At 39.9% G+C, this 12,291-nt stretch overlaps 1 protein-coding gene across 1 annotated transcript in view; it reads left to right on the forward strand.

Moving 5' to 3' along the window:
- The window catches only part of slc5a10 (solute carrier family 5 member 10), a 74,069-nt gene extending 62,399 nt beyond the window's left edge, over positions 1-11,670 (forward strand). Inside the window, exons 10-15 of the mRNA XM_028018057.1 lie at positions 2,444-2,551; positions 2,653-2,803; positions 2,919-3,087; positions 7,783-7,998; positions 10,114-10,207; positions 10,289-11,670. Coding sequence (XP_027873858.1) covers positions 2,444-2,551; positions 2,653-2,803; positions 2,919-3,087; positions 7,783-7,998; positions 10,114-10,207; positions 10,289-10,476 — 926 coding nt within the window. The 3' untranslated portion in view covers positions 10,477-11,670. The remainder of the gene's footprint in view (positions 1-2,443; positions 2,552-2,652; positions 2,804-2,918; positions 3,088-7,782; positions 7,999-10,113; positions 10,208-10,288) is intronic.
- Positions 11,671-12,291: the final 621 nt, after the last annotated feature.

Consider the following 12,291-nt stretch of genomic DNA (forward strand, 5'->3'; position numbering starts at 1 on the left):
CAACAGGAAGGGAAGGTGAAGGAGCAGAGGGGCGCCTAATCAGTGCTGTTCCCCTGTTATTGATCATTTCATTCTGTTAATTATAGAAAATGCCAACAAGAAAAAAACATTTTTCGAGACGGGGTTTTGGCGCCCCCTCTAGTGCAGCGCCCCTATGCGTTGCATACCCTGCATACCCACTTTTTGCGCCACTGATTCTGGGCAATTATTACTGTTTTTAATAAAATACTGTAATATACTGTGAGTAGCATTGCATTTTGGGAATGATGTTAGATTCAACTGCAAGGAGGCTCTCTTTAAACAGAACGCTACTGTATTTTTCAAGAAGACAAGTCGTTGTGACATGTGGAAGCAACCTCTAGAATTTTCTTTACAAGGACTATCCATTTGAATCCTGCATTTTATGAGCCAATCCGGTAAGTTGGAGCATAATTTATTTGTCAGATGATGTTGTCATACAGTTGTCATTTTTAAGCAGACTGTAGCTGTTTGAAAGTTAGCTTAGTTAATCTGTCATGCTGTAATAAGAAAGCTAGCATAACATTATTTGATATATCTTGACCCTGACTCCTTAAGCATCATATGCTAATCTGAAATTACTGCATTTTCAGGCGCTTTCTTGATATCAACCCTGAAAGAGGGACTAAGGCCAGCTGTGGCAAGATCGTCTCCAAGAGGACAGGAAAAACTGTTCAAAAGAAGTCGGTCACTGTCAACCCCCGTATTTCAACTCTGCTAAAAAACCTCTTGGACTTTGAGTGGAATTTCATATAGGTTAGTGAGAACTTTCTAATCAGGCTATAGATATTGTTGCCCCTCCGCGCAAAAACAAACAAACAAAAAATTATACAGGCATGAAGGCAACTTATCCCTGAACAGGAGTGTTGTTCAGAGATTTTATTTGGTTTAAAGGTCAGCAAAATCTTAGATATCTCTTTTAATTTATAGCATAAATTTTGTCAAGGCTCCCACTTTCTGTTCTTCAGATGTAATTTGTAATTTTGACTGTACAGGCACAATGTTTAACTTATCTTTAGGTTAAAGGCACACATACGTTGTCGTTTCAAAACCTTCTTCTTTGTTATGTGGCCCACTAAAGACTGTGTAGGAGTCAATGTTTGAGTTGGTTCTTTTTTTTTCCCAAATAAATGTTGGTTGACATGATGGAACTTACATTTTCTAAGTGTTTTTTTTATGTTTCTATTTTGTATTGGAAATTTACAGTAGTAAGCTGTATGTGAATTCAACAGTAATGATACCATAGAAAAACTGTAATATACTGGCAACACAGCTGCCAGTAGTCTACTGTAAATCTGATAAAAACAGCAATGTGCTGTAATCAAAAGATTTCTTTTGTGACAGTAATATACTGTAAAGTTGATTACAGTAAGGGTACTGTATAATTAACAGTAAAATGCTGGCAACCCTGCTGCCAGCATTTTACTGTAAAAATACAGGGCAATTTGTTACAGTGTAGTCTCACAATCCTATCTACAAGTAGTACATCAAATTTGTGTAGCATTATTTCTACACAAATAATGCTACACAATGCTACTTACCAACTAATGAACTCTAGTTAGTCTAGACTTCATGTTCTAGACCAATTCCTGACCAGTAGTGAGTCATGATTGTCATTAGTTCTTGGACTTGATCTTATCTCATTGGCTTTTGTCCTGCATTCAGATAACTGTCCACAGGTTTTCAATAGGTATAGGTTCTGTGGAGTCTCCTGGCCACAAGTCATGTATTTTAATGTGGTGACTCTAGATTTGTTCAAGTCTTAGAATAGAAAATGCCTTTATTGTCCCACAAAGGGGAAAGTCAGATGTCACAGCAGCGCCAGATACAAAATATCTACTCTCCATACTTGTCCTTCCTGCTTCTTTATTGTTTTTCTTGAAAAGAAGTGGCTCCTTAGCTGCTGTTCCAGTCACAGAGTCATCAACTAAAAGTCTTAACCTAACTGTATATCCATCATCTAAATACATCTTTTCTTCTGGCAAAGAATTTGTAGCAGCCGTTTCCTTACATGTGGCAGCATTTTGATGAAGATTTCATGCTAATCTTTCAGCTTATTGCAAATTCAAAAATATGGATGTTTCAGGCACAGATTGCTTGTTTAAAGCAAGTAATCTGTTAAATAAATTTCTTCCAGGCTGTCATAATATTATTATACAACAATTAAGTTATCTGCCACTGCCTTTAAGTCATTCCTGCTAATAAAGCTAGTTGCGATAAAGTCATGTGCATCTGATCAGTCTGCACAATAATGTAAAGACAACAAAATGTCCACAAATATTCAAAGTTTGCAAAATACAATTTTTGCATCACTGCCAGTGCCTTTGGCCATGACACCTTAAGAGTTTCCTGCTGGGTGGAAAAAGAAACAGGTTTTGTTTTCCACTCTGTTTGTGACAATATTCAACTATTCTTTGTTTTTCAGACACTGTGGGATGTGTTGATCCAGAGGAGTGTGTACGGGTGTGTGGAGCAGAGGTTGGATGTTCCAACATTGCCTTTCCCAAACTGGTCATTGAGCTCATGCCAAGTGGTGAGTTTTTTCCCCTCTATGTTCATTTCTGAATATTTCAGTCACTTTAAGTTTTTCCCAGCACACATCTCTCCATATGTGTGTGTCTGTTTGGACTGCAGGCTTGAGGGGGCTCATGATAGCAGTGATGATGGCAGCTCTGATGTCGTCTCTGACCTCCATCTTTAACAGCAGCTCCACACTTTTTACCATGGACATCTGGAAAAAACACCGCCCTCGAGCCTCTGAGAGGGAGCTGCTGTTGGTTGGCAGGTACCCTACATCACCTGTACACTTCATCACTAGGATGCTGTTTTATTAAGCAGTGATCCGTAACAGATCAATAACAAAATATCTTTGGATTCTGTTACTGTTAATGTTTGTCCAGGATTGTCACTGTGATCCTGGTGGTGGTGAGCGTGGTGTGGATTCCCATCCTTCAATCAGCCAATAGCGGCCAGCTCTACGTCTATATCCAATCAGTGACAAGCTACCTGGCCCCGCCAGTCACAGCCGTCTTCACACTGGCAGTCTTTTGGAAGAGAACCAATGAGCAAGTACGACTTTAGCACAAACATGCTCACAGTTTGTGCTTTGCAAAACAAATGTTTGCTTTAGCAATAATTTATCACATACTTAACATTTTTCACTTGTTTTTATATCTGTTTTTGCAAAGTTATTATCAAATTTTAATAAATATAGAAGAGAAGCAATGTGTTGTGGGAAAACATATTGATCCATATTAAGCTGCAGTTACCTACAGAAGTATTAAAATTTTATAATAACTTTTCAAAAATAGATATAAAAAGAAGTGAAAAAGGTTATGTATGTGATAAATTATTGCTAAATACTTAGGGCTTAATAACCATGCTCTCTGAAACGGGGTCCCGCTCTCGCTCCTTCAATTTCTTGAATTTTGCAGTTCAAGAAATCTTCAAAGTGGGTGAGTTTCCTTGGAAATGTATTGGAATTTATAAGAATTAACAAGAATTTATGGGCGCATATGTGATTTAAAATTACAGAGGTTGACCTTGGGAAAATATATGTTGTTATAATGTGTAGGCAGTTCTCTAAATCTGTAAAACAGTGCCTAGACAAATCTGTGGTCATATTTAGAATAATGACTGTTGCATATAACTGATGTGTTTTTAACTTTCTCTTCTGCAAAATTTTTGATTTTTCCATTTGAAACCAAGTAATTAAAATCCAATACATGTACAGATGATAACTAGAACATTAAACTATTGTGGCCACATCTTTTCACCCAGAGCACAAGACTACTGTAATTACACCTGTGAGTTTATGTAATACATAAAGTAAGGTACGTTTTGGTCGCCTGCTGGTACCTATCAGCTACTTCCGGAGTCCCACAGGCCAAAAAGGCCCGGTAGGACTCCTTCTTCAGCCTGACGGCATCCCTCACCGAAGGTGTCCACCAACGGGTTCGAGGGTTGCCGCCGCGACAGGCACCGACAACCTTGCGGCCACAGCTCCGATCGGCCGCCTCGACAATGGAGGCACGGAACACGGTCCACTCAGACTCCATGTCCCCCATCTCCCCCGGGACATGTTCGAAGTTTTGCCGGAGATGGGAGTTAAAGCTCCGTCTCACAGGGGATTCCGCCAGACGTTCCCAGCAGACCCTCACAACACGTTTGGGCCTGACCGGCTTCCTCCCCCACCACCGGAGCCAACTCACCACCAGGTAGTGGTCAGTGGACAGCTCCGCACCTCTCTTCACCCGAGTGTCCAAGACATACGGCCGCAGATCCGATGAAACAATGACAAAGTCGATCATCGAACTGCGGCCTAGGGTGTCCTGGTGCCAAGTGCACATATGGACACCCTTATGCTTGAACATGGTGTTCGTTATGGACAATCCATGACGAGCACAGAAGTCCAACAACAGAACACCGCTCGAGTTCAGATCGGGGGGCCATTCCTCCCAACCACGCCCCTCCGGGTCTCACTGTCATTACCCACGTGAGCGTTGAAGTCCCCCAGCAGAACAAAGGAGTCCCCAGGAGGAGCACTCTCCAGTACCCCCTCTAAGGACTCCAAAAAGGGTGGGTAATCTGAACTGTCGTTCGGCCCGTAAGCACAAACTACAGTCAGGATCCGTCCCCCCACCCGTAGGCAGAGGGAGGCTACCCTCTCGTTCACCGGAGTAAACCCCAACGTACAGGCACCGAGATGGGGAGCAACAAGTATGCCCACTCCTGCCCGATGCCTCTCACCTTGGGCAACTCCAGAGTGGAAGTATGTCCAGCCCCTCTCAAGGAGACTGGTTCCAGAACCAGAGCCATGCGTCGAGGTGAGACCAACTACTTCTAGCTGGAACCTCTCAACCTCACACACTAGCTCCGGCTCCTTCCCCACCAGAGAGGTGACATTCCACGTCCCAAGAGCCAGCTTCTGCAACCGAGGATCGGACCGCCAGGGTCCCCTCCCTCTGCCGCCACCCATCACACACCCAAGACACGGGGAAAAGCAGACGCCGACTTCATTTTCCTCGTAGAAGAAGAAACGGAGGAAAGCAGCCGCCGATGCAGCCAGCGGTGCACGCTGGGTTTTGTGTAAAGACCCCAAAATGGCTCCTATTAAGAGACACGCTTACGACGCAGAATTTAAACTCAAGGCAATTAGTCACACAGTAGAACACGGGAATAGAGCAGCAGCGAGAGAATTTAACATGAACGAATCAATGGTGCGGATGTGGAGGAAGCAACAGCTGTTCATTTTGGGAATGAACAGAGTTTTCAGAACGTAATTAATAGATTACAGAGTTTGTAATCTATTAATAAAGTTTGACTGACCTATATGACTATTTTGTTGACATTCCCTTTAGCGCAGTTCCATCTAATGGATGCATAACGTAACCCCAGCCTCTACTGTAGCATCTATTCTATGCGCATTTTAAATGAAAAATTTTTAAAATAGGCCATTCATTGAAAGTGCGCCTTATAATGTGGTGCGCCTTATAGTGCGGAAAATACGGTAATTACTTTCCAAATCAAGTAATCAGTAATCTAAGTAAGTTACTTTTTCAAGAAGTAATCAGTTATCCGATTAAAGTTACTTTGAAAAAGTAACTATGCCACCACTGTCCATAAAGTGGTAATTTGTACTCAAGAATTCGGTAGACTTGATTCTTGATGATGTAAACCTGGGAGAGTTGCAGTCCGCAGTATCGTCTGAGACATTAAGAGACATTTTATTTTGCTTTAAAATCTCAAGTTTTAGAGAGAATTCCTGAAAAACATTCTTTTCATGAGTTTAGTGGAGCTAACGCCAAGCTCCGCTCCCCCTTTAAACTCTCGGAGGTTCACTTAGTCTCTAAGTAAGTGAGCCGAAGTAAGCGGCATTAGAGCCCAAACTGAACCTCCGAGAGCTTGAGGAAGGAGCAGTAGAGAACAGCTGGCCAAAATTAGCGTTCATAAATCAGATCAACTTACACCGTGAAGCGCCAATATCCAATTTAACTAAATTTGGCTGACTTCACTGTGGTATCAACACATGCGTGATCAGATCTCCAAATTATGCCCCGCCTCTTCCGTGATAACTCTCACACATACAAACAATGAGTCTCAAAAAATATGTGCAATCTTAGTCTTTTATGTAAGCATGTGAGAAAAATGATTGTATGCGAGTGTGATATTTTAGTAGTGAATATGCGCAGCTTTAGTATTTTGTGTGTACATCTGAGAGAAAAATTGTATGTGTGTATGACATTTTAATAGTATGTATGTGAAATTTTAATATTTTTTGTGTTTGTATGAGTCTTTAGTAGTGTGCAACAGTATTTTTCCTAAATGGCCCCTCATATGTGTGGGTGTACGTGTGTTTATAAAAAACACTAAGTGGGTTACTATAAAAATCTACAGTGTTGATCCGTGGGGGTCAAAGGACACACTTTGCTGCACAGTTTATGTCACACCTGAGTTGTCTGAACAGAATTGGGCTTACATATAAATATGGCAAGTGTTACATAATCATCTTGTCGTTATTTAATCTTGAAAGCCAAAACACAGCCTTGGATGATGTTACCTGGCAATACTTTCTTAAGAGCCAACAAACAAGACCCCAACATGATATATTTACTTCATATTCCTGGTTCCTCAGTAACTTACCCACCTAGTCTGGACATTGAGCAAATAAGAGACAATCAGCAGTTACTTTACATATTAACGGGATTACAGTGATCTTATTATTTGTCTGTCTGATTCATGATGTGACGAGACATTTGTTCATAAAGAGAGTTAAGTCAACTGGACTGTTTGCATTCTTTCTCAAAGATAATAGGAAATGGATACCTGATTGTGTTGTTGCAGATCGGTATTCATAGAGTCTCTGAGAAGTGACATGAAAGTCTAACATGGTGGGAAAGTTTGAGTGAAACAATCCAAACCAAGAGTTGTCTCTGGAATTAGACTAAGTCTTCCAAGAGGAGGAAGCTTTCCAGTTTATTCAGAAACCCAGAACCATATGCAGCAGTATTCATTCTCCGTATATTTTTTCACATTTTGTAATATGACAGACAGAGTTACAGCTGGAAGCATTGCAGCTGTAACTGGGGGATATCTCAACAAGCTTTGCAGACTGAAAATGTCAACCAATATTCTCTGCAAAGTAGTTTGAGTCTAGTTGATCTGAACATGATTTTTTTACTCCTTACCACAGATTCTCAGTTGATGTACAGTAGGTCTGTAGTTTCACTGGCCCAGCAGGGGCGCCGCCAGGAATCTTGGGCCCCATGACAAAAAAAAGAAATTGGGCCCCGCCTGCACACCTATCTGTCTGTCTGGTTCAGAATGATGTGTAGAATTGTTGTTTTTTTTGCCACATATGGCATTTTACATGTTAGCCCAAAAGTTTAAGTTATAAAGGGGAAGATTTGCAGAGTACAAATGCATATGATTACCTGGCATATGATCTGTTACCAGATTCTCTCTGAGGATCTCTGCTGCTCCAGCAGGGCTAACATGGTGGGGTCTTGTCTGCTTCTTTACCTGACCCATTAGGTCAGGTAAAAAACAATGTCTTGGACTGGGGCCACATTCTTTCTATTTTCAGAGTTCTATGAGATGTTCACAGTTTGAGTAAACATCTCACAGATGGAAAATGCACACTACATTCTGTGTGTCTGTTGTTTTAGTTTGTGGTTTTAATGAGACAAAATAAGAAAATGGTTGAGTGGTGTAGGTACTTTGCTAGAGAACTGTACCTGACCAGGGCGGTTTCTGTTTTTTCAGGGTGCATTCTGGGGCCTCATGGTGGGTTTGGTGGTAGGCGTGTGCAGGATGGTGCTGGAATTCGCCTTCCCTCCTCCCAGATGTGGCGTTGTGGACTCAGCTCCCCTGGTGTTACGTGGCGTTCATTATCTTCACTTCGCCATTCTGCTCTGTGGACTCACTGCTGTCGTCGTAGCCGTGGTGTCATTTGTCACACCGCCACCCAGCCACGAACAGGTTGGCACTCTTGCAAGCATAAAACATCAGATCCTCCAGGGAATGGTTGTGTAAATTGTTTGAAGTTTCATTCCAACAACATGACCTAATTTGTTACGTCTTTCATTGCTCAAGCAGCCTGTGTATGAACCCAAAAGGCAAACATCAGCTTTCTGAACCAACGCCCTGTCTTAGCAGGTTTTAGCAGATTTGTGACAGTCATTCCTGTCTAATACAACCTTTATGCTATGTGCGTAAACTACTGCAGAGTCTCAGGTATTCAAACTGTGACACCACAGTATTTGCAAAAACAGTAAACATATTTGCATCTATTATATCTTTAGACATCCAAACATACTACTGTCCACACTGTGACCACAGTCATATGTATCCTCCCTTTTCCCTTAGTTATTCACTGAGTGGGTTAGTGCAGCGATTTTATGATAAAGAATGATTGCCTAAGAAAAAAGTGCAATAATATAACAGAAAAACAAAGCTCAGCACCCACAGTGGTTTCCATTAATCACAAATTAAAACACAAACTGTCCACAGTTTATGGGGGAACAAGATTTAATTTCTAGTTTTCCCCTCGTACATTTTAAATCTTTATATGACATGTACTCATGTTTTATTTTAACTAGGCAAGTAGCTTAAAATTTATTCTAAACTTGCCCTGTTCAAATAGGTAGCAGCTTACAACAGCACAACTGTGCAAGATGCATCAAAATTTTATGCATTGCACACAAACATATCCACTGACACATGAAAAGATGTAAATAGAGTCAAATTGTCATAATTTAGGTTGGAATATATAGACCCAAATGCAGAGCAAAGATGTGGTTTAAATGGAAAACGAAAAGGTGTTCCAGGTCATGGAACATGAAGCAATCAAATGAACGAGGACCAGGAAGCTTAAATACTGAGGCAGGAGGAACCAGATCAACTAATCAGATGAGAGGTGGTACGACTGTGGCAGGGAGAAAGGAGGGAAACTGATGGAGGAGAGTAATTAATACTGAAATACATGTTCATGAAATACATGAAACTGAAAGTCAAACTGCAAACCATGAGGCCTGTCTGAGATGTTCACTGGCTTTCCACTTCACTCTTCAATTTATAAATTATAATTTGGCTTTTGGCATGTTTACATTTTGATCTCACAACAAAGGTTCATGTGGATGTGTACACATTTTCATAATAATTTCAGAAATCCTACAACATCAGCTAAAAAAATATGAAACAAGAATGCAGGTGGAGGGAAACTAAAACAAAAACAGCCAAGAGAATCAGGCATGCTGACCTACAGGTCCTCACATGCTGACAGACGCCTTAATCCTAGATACACCCACTGCAGTCTGCATGTTTCAATCAAAAGAAATAGTTGAATTTGTTCAATTGTTCAATAAACAATAAAATAACAGGCCAGAAGTGGAATTATGGTCAAGGGTTCTTACTCATAAAAAGTCTTTTATGACTTTTCATGGAAACTTGCCACCATGAAAACACAAAGTTCATAAATACATTGAGGTTATCAGTTAGGGCAGTGGTTCCCAAAGTGTGGGGCGCGCCCCCTAGTGGGGGACGCAGTGCCATTGCAGGGCGGGGAGGCTCAGGAAGCGGTATGGATGAATGAAAAAAAAAAACCAGTTACACAAAAGTATTTGACTGTAAAGATGGTTTGTAGTTTGTTTTGTTGCAACCTGAAGTGTGAAGTAAACTTCAGTGTATTTTGAAAACAAAATGTGTGTATAGGTTTATGTCTGGTTGAACGATGTGTGTGCCCAGTTGATTTTTTTTTCCTTATTTGGGGAGGATTTTATTGTAATCAATAGGGGAGCCCAGAAAATCTTTGGAAACCACTGAATTAGGGTATCTGCCAGTTTCTGCCAGGTTTAGTTTTTTAACATTAGTCAGGAAAATTATTGGTAGTTTACACGAGCTTCCCGACATGGTTTATAAATCCAACCTTTCAGTTGTTTGTTTGGTTTTTATACAGCCAATATGAGAACAAACCCAAATTGTAAATACCTATTTCTGTAAGCTGCTAAAGTCTTTCATGCATAAGCAAGGTAAAGAGCCTGTGGACGGGTTACATTAATTCAACCATTTTTCTTCTCTGTATTTCACCTTTCCCAGGTGTGCAACCTGACCTGGTGGACAATAATTGAGGAGCCAGAAAGAGAGATTCCTCTCCAGAAAGTGTCTTCTGTCAGCCTCCGTAACTCACAGGGTAAGAGTGTGAGAGTATTTCAGGTATTATTTTCAGCGTCATATATGTAACCATGTGGTTACATATGTGTGTGTGATGCAGGATCTGAACAGGCTCGCCGGGCGATGTGCGGACAGGGAGCAGGATTGTGCCGCTCAGCGATGCGGCACTCAGAGCAGACTGCCAGAGTTCCCACGATTCGGGAGAGTGTGTTCTGGTCCAGGTTCTGTTGTGCCAATGCTCTCCTCTTAGTCTGCATTAATATTTTCCTATATGCATACTTTGCCTGAACGGGTTGCCAGGTTTGGTAGTGTTCCTCACCATGCCTCCTGCTGAACTCTGTTCAACCTGTAAACTGCAAACTGGAAGAGGTTATTGACAAGACTTTTTTTTATTTTGTCTTGTTTACCTGTTAGATACCTGACAGGTACAGCTCTGTGGAAAAGTTTTAAATCAACTTAATTTCTTCACACTTTGATCAAAATTAGCCTGATTGTTTCATAAACCCTAAGAGGTTTTCAACACATGGATGTATGAAGGTTTTTCTTCATCAGCTCATTTACAGTGTATCTCTAGTTTAAACCGGTCTGATTTAAATTAATATAAATAAAAGAATTGCAGCATTTAGAACTTTCAAGATCAGTATGAAAGTTCACAAACTGAGCTTTCAAGAATCTGTGTTTAGAGGTGTTTTGTGGTGCTATGATCCAGACTTGATGGGACTAACTTTTGTAAATGTAGAACCAGAGCTGATTATAGTAGGTCCAAATGCAGCCAGAGCAGCAAAATGCCCTTTTAGCACAATCAGAATCCAGCTTCAGCATTGTTGATTTATGATATGCAGATCATGCTAATGCCATTTAGTATATTTTAATATTGAAAATTGGTTAAATATTTTATAAAATACTCATGACTTTAGATATTGTTTGATCTAAAGTCAGATATTGTTTTCTGTTGTTTTTGTTCATTTTTACACATAACAATTTAACAATAAAGGAAAGATTTATTAGACAACAGCTTCTCAAATAAAATTTAAATGTCTCCTGGTATTAACTTTTAGAGATGTTTTGTGAAATATTGTTTGTAGTAAAGAATTAATATTTTTTTGTTTTTCATTGGCATATGTTAAATAAACTGAAAGATAGTTGCACAACAAAACAAACATGGACACAATCAATCCATGACTGGAAATATTTAGCAAGAAGAAAAATGTAAGATTTACTGCTGTGTTTGGACCCGGTATATGCTGGTAACAGCAGGGTTTGTGACCAAAGACAAAATAATAAAACAGATTACAAAGTAAATGTCTTTCTAAAACTCTTTATTTTAACAGGTCACGTTGATTCACTCTAAAGCTGCAACACTTTCATTAAATTAAGAAGTGATGAGGTAAATCTCAGTCTTGTGATTAACTGACAAGTTAATCATAATGCCCAGAAATCAATGTGAGATCTTCAAATTGCTTAATGAAGAACAGAAAAATTTCCAAATATATTGACAGATTACTAAGGTGGATCAAACAACCACGCCTGATACAGTTTCTAAGATTTAAGAACATGGATTCAGGTCTGGCATGAACAAATGGAAATATGGAAAAGCATGAAAACATATGTTGGAGTGGACGGCATCATCTCTTTGAAATACAAAAGAAATTTTGAATCTTTGATGGTGTCTACCAGAAATCTAAAAATGGGTCATTATTGGGCAAATAAGCATAGAAATGGTTCATCAGACACCAAATCAGTGTTTTCCCATGACCCCTCAGTAGCTTAACCTAAACACATACACAGCACACACATAGCCTTGTTTTTCATACTGTGTTATAAGTATGAATGGTTGTACATAGGTTACCTTTATATGTGCTTCAAGAACATTGTTGAAAGTTATTTATCTTGTAAATGGTAAACGAAGCCAGTTAGCTTTAGAGCTAATAAGCACAAACATTCAACAGCGTACAGTTCTGTACATCAAACATACACTTCTCAAAAGTTAAATGCATAGCAGAATAAGTACAGTACATAGATAAACATAATCAAAGCAGATGACCAAGAACAGGTGATTCTACATTGTATCTACCTCTGAAGTTGTAACCTGGATCGAGAAAT

The sequence above is a fragment of the Xiphophorus couchianus genome, chromosome 5, assembly GCF_001444195.1.
Source record: "Xiphophorus couchianus chromosome 5, X_couchianus-1.0, whole genome shotgun sequence".
Classification (NCBI taxonomy): Eukaryota; Metazoa; Chordata; class Actinopteri; order Cyprinodontiformes; family Poeciliidae; genus Xiphophorus; species Xiphophorus couchianus.